At 41.0% G+C, this 22,283-nt stretch overlaps 1 protein-coding gene across 6 annotated transcripts in view; it reads right to left on the bottom strand.

Annotated features, from left to right (window-relative positions):
• The window catches only part of rad9a (RAD9 checkpoint clamp component A), an 87,197-nt gene that overhangs the window by 40,934 nt on the left and 23,980 nt on the right, over positions 1 to 22,283 (bottom strand). For 4 of the 6 annotated variants that reach the window (XM_035427599.1, XM_035427600.1, XM_035427601.1 and 1 more), the window contains exons 3-5: positions 6,781 to 6,851; positions 6,302 to 6,424; positions 5,971 to 6,085 (exon numbers count right to left, since the gene is read on the bottom strand). In XM_035427599.1, the coding sequence (XP_035283490.1) occupies positions 5,971 to 6,085; positions 6,302 to 6,424; positions 6,781 to 6,851 (309 nt within the window). Of the gene's footprint in view, positions 1 to 5,970; positions 6,086 to 6,301; positions 6,425 to 6,780; positions 6,852 to 15,404; positions 15,578 to 22,283 lie in introns of those variants that run through there. The other 2 variants (XM_035427603.1, XM_035427602.1) reach the window with 2 other exon arrangements.

Genomic DNA, 22,283 nt, shown 5'->3' with positions numbered 1-22,283 from the left:
ACATTGAATAAACTGAATAGACTACATGATAACTGCTGAAATGTGAATGAATTGTGTGCAGTCCCTGCTCGTTATGACTGAAGAAATTACTTTAAAAAAAAAAAAAAATAATAATAATAATAATAAATTAATTTATTTTAACTATTTTTTCCATTTTGTGTTTTGTCGTGTTTTGCACATTCTGGCGCTTTTCTCAGTGTGTCGTTAATATGCCTCGATAAATTTTTCCCTTAGCCTATATACTGTAAGAAAACTGCTACAATTCAGAAATACAGCTCTTGGAATTGATTCAGTTGTGTCCATTATTTCAACATAAGGTTTCATAATATTTATGAGATTAGGTCGTTGTGGACGCTGAAATCGATGCGGTAATGCTGGACGGTAATAGGAAGAAATAAAAACATGACCTTCCTAGTGTTAAACATTTGTGTAAAAACCCATAAAAACCAAAATTAGCAAGAAAGCAAGTGAAATTATCTTAAGTAATTTTATTTTGAGATCTCCATTCAGACTGTACCACGCAGTTTCCTTTTGTTTGGAAAATGAGCAACTGGAGGCATAAATCAGACAGCCTGTCATCAAATTGACGCAGAGTGTTATATTAGGCCATTATACTTGAAGAGATATAGACAATCAGGTACATAGTGTAGTGGTAATTTTCAAATTAAGAAAAATTAATAGCTTGTTAAAATTCTGGGATTACAAACTCATAAGACAAATGGAAAATGGGGAATTTTTTTCCCCCTCCCCTAATGCAATAAATAGCTATTGGTCATGCCAGTGCATCAGTGATTGGCACCTTATTTTATCCTGTTAAACCCATCCTCCATTGTCAGGTGTTTGTGTTCAGTGTGTGTAGGTGTCCTTGTGTGATTGGTCCTGGTTAGTTTAAATGTGTGTTTGTTTGATGGTGTAAAAAAAGAGGGCCGATGGACACAGTGGCTGGTTGTCTCTTGTTAGGGCCAGTTGCTGCCGGTTTTAATGCACCTCATCTTTTTCTACTAAAGTGAACGAAAATTAAAGTCGGTCTCCCTGCACATTTCCTCTGTGCGTCCGGGCTACTGCAGCAGCCCGTGACATTTTGCTGTCAGAAGTGGGATTTACGGTCAGTGGACGTGATTGGACCTACGGCACAATGAAGGGTGCAGGTGGGCAACCCGGTGCACGTCCTAAGACACGGCAATTTGTGGGGGAAGACGACACGGACCTGGCAGTAGAGACACTGGCTTTTTCTACCCCGGCACCAGTGAGAGAGCATCGGGACCAACCGGACCAGCTCAACGCTTTATTAGAGCTGGCGGGGGTGATGAAGGCAATGCTGGAAGGGAACAGAGCGTGAGAGGAGACGCAAGACCGGAGATTTAGAGAGATGGAGGAAATAATGCTACGGATCAGAGATGGCATTCAACCACGTCAGAGGCATACGAGTGAGTCACCAGATGATCTACTAGGTACAGACAGCAAGGGGGTATCTGCCATGACAGTAGAAAATCAAAATGGTACAAATTGTCCTGCTTCATTTAAGCCATTTTTCAAGTCTCTGTGAAGCTCACATATGGAGTTATAAAGCTTTAACTAAAGCCGCGTTTCCACCAAAAGTACACGGAACTTTTAGTCCCAGGAACTACTTTTCAAGGAACTAAAAGGTTCCTTCAGCCCATTATTGTCTGCGTTTCCACCGCGGTCTAAAGTCCCGCGAAGATTAGGCAAATTAGCCCACTGACGTATGAAAAAGCGACGTTGTCATCGGTCCATCTGTCCTACGATTTCTTCTGTAACCCCATACTACCACCGAAGTAGCCTACATTATTTTCTAATAACCGTGACAGCCCGGAGGGGTTTATTCCACTTATATACAACGGGTTACCAACAATGACTATATATGGTTACTTTTGTATTTATTGATTTTTATCGATTTAATCACCTGGAATTGAAATATTCTTCTGCAGCTGTTTGGGCATATTTTACCGTTGTCAAGCAAAACGGTCGTTGGTAGTTGAACTTGGACCGTTGTTATGCAACAAATAGGATATAACAGGCCAATAGTCAGATTGTAACTGTTTTATATATCCTCTCAAACACATTCATTATGTTTTTATGCGAACATTCACTTTCATGTCTTGACATCCGAGGCGACAGAATGCATTCACATTTCCAATATAACTGGCAACAACAGCAGAAAACATGCACACGTTGTAAACAATTTGCTGTTTGATTACTTTCTCATCGTCAATTCCATATATGCTAATCGCAAAATGACAAGAATAGAACGAAAACTCGGACTTGCGTGAAAATTTTAATTAGCAGTGGTACAGCCACCGTTTGCTTTCCTTCGAAGTTACTGCTCGCCGAGCAGCGAAGTGTGCCCTCCAGATGCGAACCATGCACCATAAATTAGTCCATAGTCTTCCTGGTCTTTTTGTGGAATTGAAGAATGGCAGAGTAAAATTACGGCAGTCTGAAAAAGCTAAAGGGACGATTACTAGAATTAACCTGTCATTTTACCCTGACAAAAAGTGCGGAAGGTGATTTCCAGTTTGCTTTTACTGTATCACCAATGTGAATTACGCAGAACTACCGCATACCTCACATAACTGTATCAAACGTTTTGAGTCAATTACAACCGGCTAACAAAGAAAATCTGGAAGAAAATATTCAGCAACCGAATTAATCCGTTTGAATGTTTTGGTACGTAATATGCTGTCTCAGCACGAATGCTTAGCATTTTATAAAACGAATACTAAAGCAAGAAAAGAACAGAAGAGTACACGTTATAATTCCAAGACGTTGGCAGGCTATAACCAAAACTAGGCTACTGCGCCGCATAACATACAAGTTTGATTTGAAGTTATTATGAAAATAAATCGGGGGGTAAAATAAAGACCCCGGAACTTAATTTAGACCCTAGTTCCTGCGGTCGAAACGCACTGAGTTCCTCAAAAGGTTCCTAGTTCCGGGGTAAAGTTCCTGCGGTGGAAACGCGGCTTAAGGTACCACCCTAATGGGCAAGGATTGGACAGATTTGACAAGTGTGCAAAGGGGTTAAGGAAACCCACCACAGGTTATTTAAGTTCAAAAATGTTACTTTCTTACTGTTTAAGTAAAAAATTATGCTAATTTGATTGTTTACGAGCATTTGTGCTGTGCGGATATATAAAAAATTATAAAAAATTACCACAAAAAACACACTAAATTACATATTTACACATTTTATTACAAGAAACTCACTGTCAAATGTTTTAGATGTTAATCGGTAATTATTTATTCACAAAACAATGAGATTTTGAACAATGAGATTTTTCCATGTACATCTTCACCAAGATTTTGTATACAGCGTGGTATAAAGAATTTTAGTTTTATAAAAGGGTATTCTTTTTACATCACGGTGATAAGGGGACATGCGCCTTTTCGATTACGAGTTCCCAACCTGCAGCCAGTGTGCAATGATGCGCATTCAACGAGAGTGATTACAGGGAAGCGGCTCATTTTTAAAATCAAATTAAAGCAAACAGCCATTATTTTCTGGAACGTTACCAATTTATATGTTATTTGATGATGCTGTAGCATTTACGATATTATACATGAAAAATAAAATGTCAAAATATGTTTTCAGAGAAATCACCAAAACGCGTTTGAGTTCCCTATTAGCCTCTTAGCGCAAAGCCCCTAATGGTCGGTGTGCCGAGATTACTGAACTCAGACATTCAGTGCTACTGCAACTAAAGTATGAGTTAAAAACAGAAACGCTCTGTTTTAGTTTCATTAGTAGACAATACACGACAACTATGCCGAATACGGAGTTTCGCAGCGCCACCATTGTCGCTCTGGTCGTTCATTTAACAAGCACCCCCTCCCTGCAGTCTCATCTGCAACTACACCCCCCACCCATGACACAATGGACAATATTTTCTATCTGGGCATTCATTAAAATATTCTTTCACCACTCAAAAATCGTATTACGTCATAGCAACAAGACAAACCCTTCAATAGCCCTAAAATATGCCAATACAGCAGTGAAAACGCTGCTCACTGAATAACAAAATAAATGAGACAAAGTTTTAAAAATGATACCATGTCATTCTACAGTCAATATTGGGGACTAAATATTGAATAGATATACAACCTTACCATTGGTTTTACGTGTAGAGATGTCCCTTTTAAGACTGAGTGGTCATATATTGTCTTGGACAATCCGTTTGTGAAATATTCACAAATATATACATTTGTGATGCCTGGGTACCTTCCAAAATAGCTGTGTGTAATACCACACGTGTTGTTTACGGCATTGTCGCCCTTTTTAGTACAGTCTGGCTTGATTGACAATTCATTTTATTCAGTACGTGAGAGTATACGCTTTCTAACGATGTATAACATGTCTAATTTGCTTTTGGAATAGTGTTTTATAGGTTAGTGTACCCAAAAGTTCTCATCATTGCATTCACATTCACTCTGTGGTAGCAGTAAAAGACGCTGCACCTGACAATTGTTGTCAACGATTTTTCGTAATTTCTTGGAAAATACTATTATTATTGAGGACTTCTGGGCATAGCAAAGCCATATGTTTGCTGGTAGACCTAGCTGACATCGTTCTCTGGAGTAAGACAGAAACAGATAGAACTGTATCACTGATTTACTGTCTCTATCTACTGAACACAGATAAGATTTCATCATTGCTATGCAAGTATTACTGCACTCCATTATATTTGTTATTTTTTAAATTGAGTGTCTCTAAATAGGTTAGTGGTATTTTATAATGAGGATACTTCACATTGTAATGTAAGCATTTGTTGGTAGTTTAGTAGTTTTTGTGATGCATGCTACAGTGATGACGTGAGAGTTGGAACATCGCCAAAAGGTGGTGGACGGTTGAAAATTGTTTTCATGTCGTCCCATCCCCATACAAGAAACATACCAGAGTACAGAGTAGAGAAATACATATGAGAGTTAATTATTACACATTTAGGTACTGTACCGCATTGTGCGACAATATCTTTGCGTTATTTTTTAAACTGATATCAATGTTTCATCTTAAACCTTCATAAGGGGCTCATTCATATGCTTTATAATGGAAAAATTTTATTCATTCTTGGAGAGATTTTGGATATGTTTCTGGACCCCTAGCTATTTTAGACCACTGCACTGACGGAAAGCTTGTAATTCCCACTTGAAACAACAGTCAGTTTCTTCAATCAAACAGCTCATTTGTAGGGAAATACATGATTATGTTGTGATTTACAGAAATGCATAATTTAGACATTTTGGATAGATTTGGAGACACTGGGTACACTGCTTACTTTTTGATTCACAGATCTTTAGTAGTTCTGCGTATGCACCCTTCGATTTGACGCAGTTGTGGTCAAGACGTTTTTGATCCAGGACATGTATTACTTTAACCTGCTGTATATTTGCAATCTCTCAGTATGTCATTGCAAACGAAAAAAGAGCAAATTGATTTTAGATTTTTTGCCTTGACAATTGCATTTGTGGCACTTTAGTTTATATTCATAATTTAGGAAGAAATAATCTAAGTTAGTATTGTAAATGGTACAAATGTCTTGCTTCATTTCAGCCATTTTTCAAGTCTCTGTGCTGCTCACATCTGGAGTTATAAAGCTTTAAATAGGGTACCCCCTAAATGGGCAAGGATTAGTCAGATTTGGCATGTGCGCTAAGGAGTTAGGCTATGCTACATTATTACAAAGTATGGCAGTTGATACCAGCCCAATATCAGCTAGGGCTTTATTGTTCCCAAATACGAACGATATCTCCAAATGACAGGGCTAAGCGTTCCTCAAAAGATGGCAGTTCACCTCAAAATGCAATCTGTCGAGATGTCAACTATAATTTCTCAATGCAGAACGATGAAGCTGTTCTTATGAGGAAAAATTACACTCTGTTGCCCCCTACTGTCAGAACCCTGCAAATATGCAAAAAGGCAAATGCATCAAATAAAAGCCTAAACCACTGTACCATGTTTGCAGTGAAGGGTGAAAGTGAGCCGGCTCTTCTCTGAGTTCAGCTGAATACGACACCTCTCCACCATCTTCTCCAGAGAGGAGAGAGATCTGAACACCGCCTGCACACACTAGGGGGGAGGGGGTGAAGGGGGATAAACGTATTATATACAATATTGCAAATTATTTAAAATTGTATCATAAAGATTATAATTTTTGATTCTCATAAACAAACCATAGATAGACAGAGAGAGAGAGAGAGAGAGGCCGACAGTGTGAGGAGTGGGGCTATTTGTAGAAAACGGACGGCTGCATTTGGTAATGAGGGGGGCCTGCATGTTTCTTACCTTGATGGCCATTTTGCAATGGAAGGTGGGGCTCTTGCAGGAGGAGTACTGCTGGAAGAAGGGCGGACTGAAGAGGAAGCAGGCATATGCGGAATGGGACGAGTTTACCGTGCGGAGAGCTAGCTGCAGTGCAAAGGACAGAACAGATATTATATTTAATTTCATCTTTGCAGTGTAATCCATTTTAGTGTATTTTTGTGCCTGTCTTTATTTTTCTTTTTTATTGAACCTGCTCTTCAATGTAAAGCCAATAGCAAGAAAAGAAAGAACGGGGCAAACATTGGCGGTATGAGGTCACACAAGAGAGTGTGATCAGACACTCACTCTCACACACAGACACACACACACAGCAAACACAGGACACAACACAGTCAGAGGAAAGGGGAGCAGAACTCTCTCTCCCAGAGGAAAAACTAAAAGAGAGGGAGAGAGGGAGAGAGGTACAGGGAGACAAAGCGAGATGAGAGCAGTGCATGCACCTCATCTTCCTGTGGCTGAAGGTACAAGTCCTCCCCGATCCGGGACAGTGAATGGATGGCCGTGGCGAGCACTGCAGGAGAGAGAGAGAAAGAGAACGAGAAAGAGAGAGAGATTTTTATTTTAATTTTATTGCAGAAACAAACAAGCAGTAACTTTCATTCCATTGCAATGTTTCTAAAAGGCACTAAAAAGGGACAAAAAATCCAAAAAAATATTTTAAAAGCAACAAATGCAGTCACAATAAAATCAATACAAAATGATAAAACCATCAGAAAACAGACCACCAGTAAAACAAAGGTAAAATCAATAAACAAAATAAATAAGTAAAAACACAATAAAACCAGAGTAAAAAACAAAACTATACGAAGACGTTGTAAAACCATCCCCCTAAAATCCAGCAATGGAACAGTCACAGTTTCCACCAGTGTATAGCAAGCCCGGCGGCCCGCCGGGCCTAAGTTTTGGGGATTTTTTTTTTTAAATGTATTTTTAAGATGTTTTTTAAACTACAGTTACAGTGGGGCGGCTGGGTTGGAAAGCTCACCAGAAACATCTGTTGGTTAAAACGTGAACGCGCTATAGGAAAACAGCAGGTCTGAAATCAGTGTTCTTTACCCTCATTGTGCTTAGAGTGACGTTCAACACCTGAGGCTTCCAACTATCACAAGCTAGTTACCTAGCAAGCCACCATTTCTTATTTAGTAGGCTAACTAACCTCGTTACAAACTGCGTTACCACTTCATTGTCGGTAAGTACATTCTTTTTATATCAACTTAAGCAGTGTGTAGGTAACGTTAAACTAGTAGCATGAATGTAACGTTCGATACATTGTAACATTACATGACTTATTAATCGCCGTCGAAATAACGACTTTCACTTGTTTATTAATAACGTTAGTTTGATGACATTGATGTGCATGACAACGTTGTCATAACATTTTTCCCAACCGTGAAAACTGCCTGACTTGTTTACATTTTAGACAGATGTGGCTCATGAGTAAATCTATCGTTGTTTCCGTCGCAGCACTTTCGACACAAGTAATATCGGAAAAATCCTAAAATTTCTTCTTATGGTGAAGAGTCAAGAGTGCCTGACCGGCAACCGAAGAAATGTGTTAACACAGCGGCAAAATTAGGCTATTTATTATCTAGAAATACCATTTTGGGGAAAAACTGCTAGGGTTGAGGGTCAGGCACTCTTCACGCTAAAAAGAAATTTCAGGATTTTTTCGATATTGCTTGTGTCGAAAGTGCTGCGACGGAAACAATAATAGATTTACTCAGGAGCCACATGTGTCCAAAATGTAAACAAGTCAGCCAGTTTTCACAGTCGGGAAAACTTTTATGACAACGTGGTCATTTAGCTAACTTAGCTAGCTAGCCAAACAGTCAGTAACACAGATACGTTCTTTGTGACATTTAGGGATAATGTCAAGGAGGAAAGGTAAATGCCAAATAACCTTAGACAGTTTTTTAAATGTTTAAATGTGCCCAGCATACCAAGGCTAGTTGTAAGATTCAGTAGCCAATCAGGACTTGAATACAAGTTTTTTGTAGAGTGCAAAGACTTAGATATTATTTATTTAAATTTAATTTAATTTAATTTCTTTTGTTGTTGTTGAAATGTGACCAGCATTCCAAGGCTGTAAGAATCAGTAGCCAATCAGGACTTTTTTCAAGTTTTTTGTAGAGTGCAAAAACTTAGATATTATTTATTTAAATTTATTTTAATTTAATTTATTTTGTTGTTGTTGAAAACACAGCATTCCAAGACTGTACATTGTAGTCAGATTCTTTGTAAGACTCTGCTATGCTGTAAATAGTTGTTGATTTTTTAAAATGTGTGTTGAATAAATGACTTATTTATAACAACATTCACATTACGTAGGCATATTTTCAAATCTCCAGTCAGCTTTTAACATTGACTTAATGCAGGGCCCTATGGAATCTGTGTTATAGCTTTTTTAAATTCTCAATTCCACGATTCCATCCGTGATTCTGTTATCACAGACATTATAGGGCCCTACCTTAATGCTGCCATCAGTCTGTCGCTGGCCCGCGCCGAGCCCCCGTCAAAAAAGACACTTGGCTGCCGGCCAGCGCCAGGCCGCCGGCCCCTGTCAAAAGATACTTGCCACTGAGCCTAACAACTTTTCTGGGGGAAACCCTGAATGGTTATGTCCCCCTCTTTGATCCTGTTCCTCCGTGTGATCCGAATTTCAAGCTTTGCTTGCCCAAGTACGAAATTAAGGAGAGTGCAAACTTGTGTTTTGCACTGTACCCTGGACCCAGAATTAAGACCCCCATGTTAAAAACCACCCCAAGCCTCCCACACAGGTCACTCAACAAAGCAAACAATGATGACAGACAACTGCATTTCACAAACAGGTGGTGCACAGATTCTCCCTCCCCACAGAAAGGGCAGCCTTCCCCTAGAGCATGGTCTATATGTGCCAGGTGTCTATTAGTGGATATGGCTCCATGGATATGCCTCCACTGGAGGACTCCTGACCACTCTGGTACTGGTGCTTTATGCAGCAATTTCTAATTTTTCCAAAGCCGGCATAAAATTTGATCCCAAACCCTGCCAGACACCTGCCCTCACCTCCTACAGGGAAAGGAGGTGCCAAACCTTCACACATACAGTGTACTTGCTCATAGCCTTAGCAAGGGCGTCCTGAAGGTTAAAATCTTCCCCCGTTCCTCCTGCCAGTCCCCCACTGCCACCTGCACACAGATGGGAGGGAAAGCAGCCCTTATTCCCACAAGGATCCTCTCCACCAGCCGCACTGAGCGTGTCCCCACCAGTGCAGCAATGGCCGCCGCGTCTCCCCAGCCATTGTCCTCCAAGCTCCACAAATGCGCAAGTCTTCTTACACCAGCCCTTACGAAGTTGCCCTTGAGGCCAGCCAAGACTTGTGGTGACAGTCTCAACAGAGGATTGTCAAACACAGACTCTTCCAGCCCCCAAAGGTCCCCCGGTTGCATAATAAAAACGTATGACCATGCCCTCAGCATAGAGAATTAAAAGTCCGTAAGTCCTGCAGTGTTTGCCCCCTGTAAGGTCATCAAAAAAAGGTGCCGGTCCAGCCCCCACATTTAACCCAGGTATACTATGTTATTGTAGGATGCTGCTCCCGCCACACATCGCACAGCCCACCTGTAGATAGCAGCAGTGAGAGAACCTCTGCTGATTTCAGATGGAGTTCTTCCCCACTTCGATCAGCTGTGAAATCTAATGTACAATTCACCTAATGTACCATTCATCTTCTCATCAGACTCCAAAACGATCTCACCATTTCAATCTTCCCAGTCCTTCTCAGTACACTTACCTCCCAGCATTTTCCTCACCCTTATCCCTGTTCCTGTCCTCATCCTAATGGGGGCAGGTCCGCTTCATATGGCCAATGTCCCCACAATCAAAACATCGCAAGCTATCAGTACTTGCGAATACAATAAAAGAACCTTCCCCGTGCCTCACTCTAAATGACGCATCCATTTAGAGTGAGGCATGCAGAGTTTAAAAACATAAATATCTGTCTCCGGAAAGACAAAACATGTTTCAACTCAGCATTCTTACAGCACAGGGGGATCATTTTCATTGAACTAGCAAATTTTCCAAACTGAGCAAGTTCTAGTTCAATTGCCTCGCTCTTTATAAATGGGGGGACATTTGAAATGACTACTTTCGTAGCAGGTGCCGCAAGTGGGGTTACCTGTACAAAAACTTCCCTCACCCACAGACCACTCACAATTAATTTAGCCACCAGGTTAAACTTTTTCAAAAATACCACCACCGCTTTGTTCATGCATGAAGCTGAATCAATATTTACACCTCCTACCTGCTCTGCAACCGCGACAGCACATCTTCAACAGGCGTTATCACTCCCTGTAATACACCTGATCCCATGACGAAGAGACATAGTCTCACCATCCGACTGAGACGCCATAACGGCGTCTCAAAAAACCACTAAAACCCCCAAAACTCCTCATCCTAACCCTAATTAACACCCTCTCCCAAAACACCCTCCACCTCAGACAGAGAGAGAGTGAGAGAGAGTTTTAATAAAACCTTTATTGTTCCATTAACGTTGCATCAGTGATGGCTTAACTTCAACTGCAATACTCAGTCAATACAAACCAGTCTTTTTCTTTTGTATGTCACAACAAAACAAAAATCATAAGCATTGCATGACAGGTACAAATAAAAAAAAGACCATTAAAAATTTAAAACCAACTGCCCATCCTCACCAACTTGGCAAAGAACCCTCCCCACAACCATGTTATGCAGAACTCTGGTGTATCATTAATTAAAATTCTATACGCAAATTCAATCTTTAAGCATGCTGTCATCAAACCCATAAGCATTCTTTCGGGGTCAGTGAAACCAGCCTGAAGATGGTTGTTCTTCCTGGTTTTCAAATGCACAGTTTAGCCAAGCCAGACACATAATTCAAAATACAATTATTTTCCTTATTAAGGACACTGTACTTTGGGCCCCCAATGAAGGATTTAAAGGACAAACCCTCACCCAACCCCTGAAACCAATGGGTTAACAAATTAAAAAGACCCCTCAAGCGGTCACAGCGCAGAAAGAGATGATCTAAATTCTTTTCCTGACCACAGAATGAGCACTCCCTCCCCACTGTCAGGTTCAGGTGTGCCATGTGTCTGTCCGTAACTATGGCCCTGTGAATAACCCTCCACTGTAGATCAGCTCTACACTTCTCTATGGGTGGTTCATATAGGACCCGCCAGTGTCCCCTCAGAGAGAAATCTGCTTCGAACAACTCTGACCACCTTGAGGCTTTCAGGTCCTTTAAAGAGTCCAAGTGAGCTACCTTAACACAGGTGACATATAAGGCCTTCTTTCGGATCTCTTTAAAGTTCCCCAACTCTGGAGTTCGGAAGGAGAGGATCTTCATGGCATCGTCTTCCTGCACATCCCCCACGGCTGCAAAAACATTGAATGGTGGACAATACAACTTACTCCTCGGGCACTGACTCAGCTGTTCTTCCAGAGCCTGTCTGAAAGTGCCAGGCAGAGCCGCTTTGACCTCCTCAACTACTCTGTGAGCCAGCCGAGAAGACCATATTCCTGTCACCCCCTAAAGTTCTTCTGATGATCTCCAACCCTCCCTGGCTCTTAGGTGGGCCAGTTTGGTGCAACTTTTCTTCACCATGCAGGCTTGCACGCTTGCTGAGTATAAAGTTTTGGTTTGGATCAGTAGATTGTGAAAGAGTGGTTCTTCAAAAATCCATTCCTCTGACTGAGAAATGTCTCTTTCCACGGTGAGGACCCGATGCCAAGCCCGCAGCATTGAGGAGTAATAAGAAAGGCCTGTTAGCACAACTTTCTGAAGAATCACTACAAAAAGCTGCCTGTCGTATCCCAGATTTTCCACCTTCCGCAGGATAGCACATACCATCTTGGTCCACGTCAGGTCTAGTCGGTAGAGGAGTCTCTGTGCTTCCTGCAGTTGGAGATTCAACTCCTGTCATCCACCAGGCCCTGCCCTCCTTCCTGGACCGGCAAATACAGAACAGGTGCATGCTTCCAGTGCTGCCCTGACCAGAAGAAATTCACCAGCCTTCTTTGGATTTGATTAATAAAATCATCAGGTGGATCCAAGATCATGAGTCTATGCCACAACATTGAGGCATATGATAATCACTGACCTATGATAAAAGCTCTACTTTTAGCCCAGTTAACTTTGGCTGAGGAGGCTTGCTCATATAAAATCAAATTCTCTCAACATCTCCATGTCTTCCTTCCCTGTAATAAAAACAGTCACATCATAAAATAAGCAGATCTCTTACATTTTGCCCGATCAGGATCTCCTGTGATTGTAAAGCCATTTAAAACTGTCCTTAATCTACATAACAGAGGTTCAATGGTAAGGCTGTATAGATCCCCCAAGAGTGGGCAACCCTGCCTGATGCCTCTTAATAGGGGGACCAGGCAGCTCAGCCCACCACCCACCTTGATCATGATTGATGCCCCAGCATACAACAGTTTGACCCAGGAAACAAACCAATCACCAAAACCGAAAGCTCTTAAAACATACATGTGCTGGATCAAAAACTTCTTGACCACAAGTTCATAAAATCTAAGGGTGGATATGTAAAACTACTATAGACTTATGAAGCAAAAACTAAGCAGTGTACCCAGCGTCTCCAAATCTATCCAAAATGTCTAAATTATGCATTGCTGTAAATCACAACATATTCACGTATTTCACTGCTAATCAACTGTTTTGTCTCAAGAAACTCACCGTTGAATCATTTTCAAGTGGGAATTACAAGCTTTCCATCAGTACAGTGGTCTAAAATATCCAGGGGTCCAGAAACAAATCCAAAATCTCTCCAAAAATGAATAAAATTCTTTCTGTCCATTATAAAGCATATAAATGAGCCCCTTATGAACTTTTAAAATGGAACATTGCTATCAGGTTAAAAAAAATGCAAAAATATTGTCACACAATGCGGTACAGTACCTAAATGTGTAATAATTAACTCTTGTATGTATTTCTATACTCTGTACTCTATGTTTTCTTGTATGGGGATGAGACGACATGAAAACAATTTTCAACCGTCCACCACGTTTTGGCAATGCTCCAACTCTCACGTCATCACTGTTGCATGCTTCACAAAAACTATTACACTACTAACTAATGCTTACATTACAGTGTGAAATATCCACATTATATAATACCACTAACCTATTTAAAGACACTCAATTTCAAAAATAACGTATATAACCAAAGTATTTTGAGCAGTAATACTTACATAGCAATGATGAAATCTATGTTTTCAGTAGATAGAGACAGAGACAGGAAATCAATGATATAGTTCTATCCGCTCCTGTCTTAAAAATGTCAGCTAGGTCTATCAGCAAACATATGGCTTAGCTATGCTCAGAAGTCCTCAATAATAGTAGTATTTTCCAAGAAATTCCGAAATATTTGACAACGTTTCATTAGTAGCGTCTTTGTTTTACTGCTACCACAGAGTGAATGCGTAATTGAATGAGATAAGAAAATTTCTGGTTACGTTGACCTATAAAACGCTATTCCAAAAGCAGAATTAGACGTGTTATACATCTTTAGAAAGCGTATACTCTCACCTACTAAATAAATGAATTGTCAATCAAGCCAGACTGTACTAAATAGGGCGACAACGCCGTAAACAACACGTGTGGTATTACGCACAGCTATTTTGGAAGATACCCAGGCATCACAAATGCGCGTATATTTCACAAACGGATTGTCCAAGACAATGTATGACCACTGTCTCAAAAGGGACATCTCTACGCGTAAAACCAATGGTAAGGTTGTATATTTATTCAATATTTAGTCCCAGATATTGATTGTAGAATGACATGGTATCATTTTTAAAAACTTTTTCTCATTTATTTCGTTATTCAGTGAGCAGCGTTTTCACTGATGTATTGGCATATCTTAGGGCTATTGTCGGGTTTATCTTGTTGCTATGACGGAATACGATTTTTTTAGTGGTGAAAGAATATTTTTATGAATGCCAAGATAGACAATATTGTCCATTATGTCATGGGTGGGGGGTGTAGTTGTGGATGAGACTGCAGGGAGGGAGGCGTGTTAAATGAACGACCAGAGCGACAATGGTGGCGCTGCGAAACTCCGTATTCGGCATAGTTGTAGTGTATCGTCTACTTATGAAACTAAAACAACGCGTTTCTGTTTTTAACTCGTACTTTGGTTGCAGTAGCGCTGAATGTCTGAGTTCAGTAATCTCGGCACACCGACCATTAGGGGCTTTGCGCTAAGAGGTTAAATTCTCCTCCCAAAACTAAAATCTCATCTTGCTCCAGCAGAGCTAGCTCCTGCCTCAAGGCCTCGAATAGCATAGCCCTCTCTTTACCTGTATTATGAATTGTATGCATTATAAATACACTGAACAAAACTATAAATGCAACACTTTTATTTTTGCAGCCATTTTTAATGGGTTTAAATACCTCAAAGATTTTCTGTGTGCACAAAGATCTTATTTCTCTCAAATCTTGCCTACAAATTTGTTTATATCACCGTTAGCTAGCATTTCTCCTTTGTCAAGATAATCCATCTCTGCACAGGTGTGGCATATCAAGATGCTGATTAAAAGCCATGATCACTACACAGGTGTTCCTTATGATGGGGTCAATAAAAGGCTACCCTAAAATGTTCAGTTTTTGGTTGTTCAACACCATGTCACAGATTCCTCAAGAGTTAAGAGATCATGCAATTGGCATGCTGACTGCAGGAATGTCCTGTAGAGTTGTTGCCAGGGTAATGGGTGTTCATTTCTCCACCATAAGCTGCCTCCAGCGTCGTTTCAGAGATTTTTGAAGTTCGTCCAACAGGCCTGACAACCGCAGACCACATGCAACCACACCAGCCCAGGACCGCCACATCAGACTTCTTCACCTGCGGGATCGTCTGAAGCCAGCCACACGGACAGCTGATGAAACAGCTGGTTTACACAGAATTTCTGCACAAACTGTCAGAAATCGCCTCAGGGAAGCTCATCTGCGTGCTCGACGTTCTCACCGGGGTCTTGATTTGTCTGCAGTTCGGCATCACAATTGACGTGAGTGGGCAAGAGCTCACCTTCGATGGCCACTGGCAAGCTGGAGAACGGTCTTCTTCACTGATGAATCATGGTTTCAGCTGTACAGGGCAGATGGCAGGCAGCGCGTATAACGTCGGGTGGGTGAGCGGTTTGCTGATGTCAACGTTGGAGTGGCCCGTGGTGGTGGGGTTTTGGTATGGGCAGGCATATCCTATGGGCAGAGAACTCAAGTGCATTTTATCCATGGCAATTTGAATACACAGAGATGAGATCCTGAGGCCCATTGCTGTGCCATTCATCCACCACCATCACCTCATGTTTCAGCATGACAATGCATGGCCCCATGTTGCAAGGATCTGTACACAATTCCTCAAAGCTGAAAATGTCCCAGTTCTTCCATTGCCTGCATACTCACCAGACATGTCCCCCATTGAGCCTGTTTGGGATGCTTTGGACCGGTGCATACGACAGCGTGTTCCAGTTCCCACCAATATCCAACAACTTTGTCCCACTCCTGTTTAATAGCTGTACAATGTTCCACAGGCTACAATCAACAATTTGATCAATTCAATGTGAAGGAGATTGCGTTGCATGAAGCAAATGCTGGTCACACAAGATACTGATCGGTATTCCGTTCATTTCATGGTATCTTCTTTTTTGGGGAATCTGTGACTAACAAATGCATATCCCCAATCACATGAAATCAATAGATAAGTGCTTAAAGAATCTATTTCAGTTGACTGATTTACCTTTATTACCTTTGACCTCAATAAAATCTTCAGAATTCATGAGTGTTGCATATATATATTTTTGTTCAGTATATTTAAATCTCATAAAAAACACGTTTTCAACGTACAAAAATGCCAAGTTACTCAAAAGTATTGATATCAAAATGACGCCAAGTTACGGTACTACAAACAATATAGGCTATCTTGCCTCACCGAAATTAAATAAGATGTATTCCAAAGCAATGCTACCCAATATTGCCTCAGTTCTTTCAAGTCACTTGGCCCTGTGTTTTGTAATCTTACCATTTTACAATGTCATGCAAACTTTGTGTAGGATCAAAGAGTCAAATATTTCGAATTGCCTCATGGAACACATTGAAATTCATGTACAAAACTGCTGCTGAGTAACCACAGGAAGCATATTTCTCCAGAAAACATGTTTATACTTGCTTCTGAACTGAATTTGAGTACATGTACAAGTTATTGTATATTTGCTACGTACAATAAATACTGCATGTAAAATACATATTGTACGTACATACAGAACTTCTTTATCCCCATGGGGACATTTCCCTCGCAGCATGTTACATTCACATTTACGAACACACACTTATACCAAGACACATACTATCATTCACGCAACAGAAAGGTTGGGCAGCGAAATACATACATACCAATACAAATTGGACATATACACGCCTATTCAATCAATCTTGACTGTGAGATAGCCATCCACGTATATGTTTGGCCTGTCCATGTAGTCCATGCTTATACACACAGGGCCAAGTGACTTGAAAGAACTGAGGAAATATTGGGTAGCATTGCTTTGGAATACATCTTATTTAATTTCGGTGAGGCCTATATTGTTTGTAGTACCGTAACTTGGCGTCATTTTGATATCAATACTTTTGAGTAACTTGGCATTTTTGTACGTTGAAAACGTGTTTTTTATGAGATATCATTTCTTTTTACAAAGCGTTTTATTATGAGAGTGGGAAATGCGAAGTGACCCTGTAAGAAACGGTTGTGGATTATGGCTGTCCTTGTGTGAATTTGTACAGTCTGATGAGCGTCTACTGTTGAGCAGTTTCAGTTTGCTATATATGTAAAACAGTGGCTGTGACAAAGAAACGCAGGTGAAATATGGCATGTATGTACTCACGGATTTGACGGCCATCCAACAAGCCTTGATTGAGAAAAGAATCAGCAAGCACGTAGAATTAGAGCTGCCTAGGTCGCAACTTGTGTACCCTTCTGTCCTGCTCCGTTGTCTGTTATTTCGTGGAGATGCACTTTTAGTGTTGGTAAGGTTTATAAGGCATTTTGATAGGCTTATCTGCAGGTGGGAATCCTGTTCGCTGTTTTGCTAAGCTAGAACCGGAAAACTTGATAGTGGAAAATAGGAGCAGACGCATATGTCCCAGTAGGCTTTGCATATGAGAAAATAACAACAGTGTGAGAGAAATTAGGATGAAATGATGAAATTGCGTAGTTGAAACAATATGTTTTTAGCAGAATGGGCATGTAGGTGAAGGTTGACATGATCACAGACTATAGTACAGAGTAAATAAAGTGACCATGAGCGTGCTTAGTTTCCTCATGGAATGGTATATATAACAGTCGGTACAGAGCATTAGCTGTTAAAGTGGAGGGTTACGTAACGTGTGAAACTTACTGCACTAATGTGCTTTTTTCATGTTCAGTACTAGTAGTTATATTTATGAGTGAGTCATGGTTTTAAATGTAATGTTTTAATGGGGAGTTGCAGAACATACATACGTAGTAATTGTTTGTATGTGGCTAGATAGAGAACAGGGCGAGGTAACATGAATGTAGAAACGTGGCGTTTTCTGATAAGAAGGTATTGTACGGTAGCCAAGTGAAGAAATATAGTTAGTAGAAATGGCACAGTGGTGAACTGGTGTAACTTTGTAATAAAAGGAATACATTTGCCGTCATGAAATCCATATGAGTGGCCGTGAGTGAGTTTTGGTAAAGAAAATATAAAAGCGTAAGAAAGCGTTAGTGTAAAAAAGGAAATTATCTGCCTGAGGGCGAGGCGGGATTCAATCCTTCAACCGGAGGTTTACCAGTCTGTGACTTTGTTAGTGCAGCACCATGACATAGCTATGCAATGCGTGAAATATCATTAGCAAACCTGTCCGTGGTTTTAAAGACGAACACAGGTCAGTAAGCACAGAAGAGCTTCCGTTGAATCCATATGGCTTTGCAATATTGTAGCCGGTTAATCAGTGAACGTGCAGATGGTACGTCATAATGCAGTTCAGTTCGGTATACGTTCGGTGAACGGCGGGTAGATATGGTGCAAAAGCAATAATTGAGAAGTAGTAGACAATTATTAGTGAGGGTAAAAGCAGGTTAAAGAAAGGTGTCCCTAGTTGGGCTTGAACCTACGACCCCATGTTCCCAAGACTGTAACCTTACCCACTAGGCCACAGGCAGATTAGCTGTTCAAACTGGAAATGTTTCAGAATAAAAAGGTATGGGTATTTTGCGTGTGTATGCGAGTTTTTGATTGGGTCGTGAGGGTGTGGATTTGGCTGGTGTCGGTAAAATGTCCAATGGGGAGACATGTTGTTAGTGGGATAGGCGGCAGGAAAAATAAGAATGAGAACAAGAATGAGAAGAAGAAGAAGAAGAAAGAGAAGAAGAAGGAGAAAACGCAAAATCCCCTTAGTTTGGGGCTTTATTGTGTGGACATGTGAAGTTGTTTATGAAATCTGTCTGTTGAAATGGGGTCAGAATGTACAGAATTTAATGTTTTTAAGGGCTGAGTGTCTGTGGCTGTTGTGGTTATTTCTGTGGGGAACCCTGAAAAGTGCCAAACTCTCGGTGCTGTATAGGCATGGGGCATGCCCCCGCCAAGGCGTAACTTGGCGGGATGGCATACCTGCCATCCCAAAACACAAACTCTTGGGCCTTAATGTTGGCTCTAACCTGCAGTAGTCTGCCTTTACAAATCTCCTTCTGATAGATTATATTAACAGCAAAAGTGCCACTCCTGCACTCATGTTAGTGCCATGACTAAAAACCTGGGCCCCATTCCAGCCTACCCTCCAATCCACCTCATTAGCAGCATCACTGTGTGTTTCCTGTAGAAATGCGTACATTGACATTTTTCTGTTTTCCAAGTTCCAATAACAACCCCCTTTTTTGGTCTCTAGTGCCATTTATATTAAGTGAACTAATCTTTAAAACCTCCATGAGAAGAGTTAGGAAGAAAAACAGAGAAGGAAAAGACCTTGCAAGCCACAGCAGACCACGTGACATGCCAGACCAAACCATTATCATTCTAATGAGCTGATGTTCCTTCTCACCGCTGTAGCCCATTTTTTCAGTCAAAACTTCCTCTTTGGGGTCACCCCTGTGTCGGACGAAAGCCTCTGTCCACTCAACACGCGCCTCACTGACCTAAGGAATTTTCGCGCATCTGAAAAATATTCAGACAGCTCAACATTATTCATATTTTTTGTTTTGGTGAGGTAATTATCAATTTCCTCAAAGGAATAAACCTCACCCTCACTCCCCTGGCTAGCTGATAGCTCGGCCTCCCCAACATCTCCAATTTCCTTCTCATTTCACTCGACTTCTGACGCCCCAGTCAGCGTAGAGCCCACCTCTCCCCCAGACAACTCCCTCTGAACTCCAGCATGCCTCTTCCCTTGAGTTTGTGTAACACCAGGCTCCCCTATACCCCTCTTCTTCCTCTTCTTTCTTCCCTCCACCTCAGTCCATCCAGTCCCTTCACCTACTACTCTCAGGTCTGCCATACCACTCCCGACTGCTCTCTGCCACCACAGCCTGCAGCACTCCACTATTTTCATGCTCCTCTCCACCTCCCACACCTGACACATCATTTACTGAACCAGTCACTAGGCCCTGACTCCCTCTTTCATCTACCCCAGCCCTACTAACCCCTAAACTCATCTCCTCTTCCCCCACTCCCTCACCTGATACATTGCTATTCTCCATTATGGAAGCGTCATTTTCCTGGCCTCCTTCAGAAGCCTGACCAGTTGAATTACCACTTCCAGAGGTTGCACTATCCTCGTTTTTCTGCAGGCAGGTAAACCGCTTATGCCCGATCACACCACACTCAAAGCAGCGCAAGCTGTCCGACGTGGCATACACAGCATACAAACTTTCTCCATGCTTAACATAAAAGCTTACATTCAGAGTCTGCTCCGGGTTTTTTAAATACATAAACACTTGCCTCCTCAGCGACAGAACATGTTTTAGGTTCTGATTTTTACACCCCAACGAAATGAATTTAAAACCACTCACAAACTTTCCAAAGCGCATTCCAAAGCAATTCCCGCATCAGCGCCTTGTCCTTTATGAATGGGGGAACATTTGACACAATCACCCTCGTAGCAGGTGCTGCCAACGGACATACAGCCAGTACTTTCCCCTTCACTGTGATACCGCTAACTAGTAGCTTATTAACTAAACTCTCCTTTTGAGAAAACAACAACAGCCTTGTTCATCCTCAATGCATAGCCGAGATTCCTACACCCTACCTGCTCACCGGCAGCAAGCAGCACATCTTGTACCAACGTGTCTGAATACGGCATACACCGTACTCCATTTCAGAGCGACATCTGCTCCTCCTCCCCTCCAGCACCTTTCCCCGCCGGAGTGGCCATAGGCCACGCCGAAAAGAAACTTCTTCGCACACACACACACACCAAAGTTATCCAGTTCTACAATAAAATCTCCCACCACCGTGAAAGTAAGGAAAAGGAAAAAGGAATAAAGAGCACCGAAAAGGCAAGAAAGACAGAAAAAGCCCTCTACACATCCTCTCAGCACAGCTCAGCTGAGAGAGAGAGAGAGAGAGATACTTCTGACAGCCTTTACTAGAGCCCGACCGATATATCGGTATGGCCGTTATATCGGCCATTATTTGACTTTTTTGACCACATCGGGATCGGCAGTTATGCCGCCGATGTGCCCCGATTTTTTAATAAGTATAATAAACAAAAAAAACAATGATTATTTATCTGTACTTGCCTGTTCGAACGTTGTAATTGCTATTTACTAGAATTATCCAGTAGAGGAAGCTCTAATACAAGTGTGAACTGCAGCCGCTGAAGCGCTACTTCTCTAATAAGACGTTTGTTCCTCGTGCCTCATCCAATATTCTCCACTGCAAGACTTGTCTGCACAGATTCGGTTGCGACAATAAAGGTATGTATATTTAGTGAAAGTTTTTAATTAAATGCGTTTATACGACCACTATGTTTATCAATCCTCATTATCAAGCGAGCGAGCTAGCTAACATATTTGGTTCACTTTAGCAAGCTAGCAAGCCTTTATGAACTGGAAGTGAGCACATAAGCAGCGTAGGATCTACATTTCCAGAGGACATCGCTGTATTCTCAAATAAATAACCAGCCAAAATAAAATGGTGATTGAATGTGTCACACATTTGTTTTTTTTTATCTGAGATAATGATATTAGTTACTATATGATGCTGTGTAAATAGCCAACGCGTTATTGCAAGCGAGGGTGTCATCTAGTCACGCGTCATCGTAGCAAGCTAACCAGACAGTAAAAACGCAGATAAAACACTTCTAACATGAATCATTTTAAGCCATGTTATGTAGCTTTGTCGTGATAACATGAGAGAAGGATTGCTGTTGGAGAAGTGAATCAACCAACAGTTAGCGCGGGTAACCCGCACGAAAGCGCATTGTAGTTTTTTTCATGTATTTCATCCAGTCAATTTCATTTCATCTAACGTTACACTTGATTCACTCTTCAGCTCCGCTAGATAATGTCTTACTCTTTGAGATCATGTTGTAGAAATAAAATAAGAAAATATAATTCATTTAACTTACTGAGAATATATAATAAGAAATAATGAGGCTGTGTCATAGCTAATGCGTTATTGCGAGCGAGTGTGTCATCTAGTCACGCGTCAGAGCGCATTGTAGTTATTTTCACCGCCTAATTCTTATGGACAGGGAAGCTCGCTAGATAGTCTTAGTAGGAATAAAATAAGAAAATATAATTCATGTACTGAGAATAGATACTAAGAAATAATAATAACAAATTAATAACTTTTTTTTTTTTGTAGATGTTGGAAAAGAAAGGAGTAAAAGCAAGGTGTGGAGTTATTTTGATTTCACACACTTAAATATGGTGTTAATATATATATTTAAT

The sequence above is a fragment of the Anguilla anguilla genome, chromosome 7 (assembly GCF_013347855.1).
Source record: "Anguilla anguilla isolate fAngAng1 chromosome 7, fAngAng1.pri, whole genome shotgun sequence".
Classification (NCBI taxonomy): Eukaryota; Metazoa; Chordata; class Actinopteri; order Anguilliformes; family Anguillidae; genus Anguilla; species Anguilla anguilla.
The sequence above is the reverse complement of the archived record's forward strand: the minus strand, read 5'-3'. Positions and strand labels throughout refer to the sequence as shown.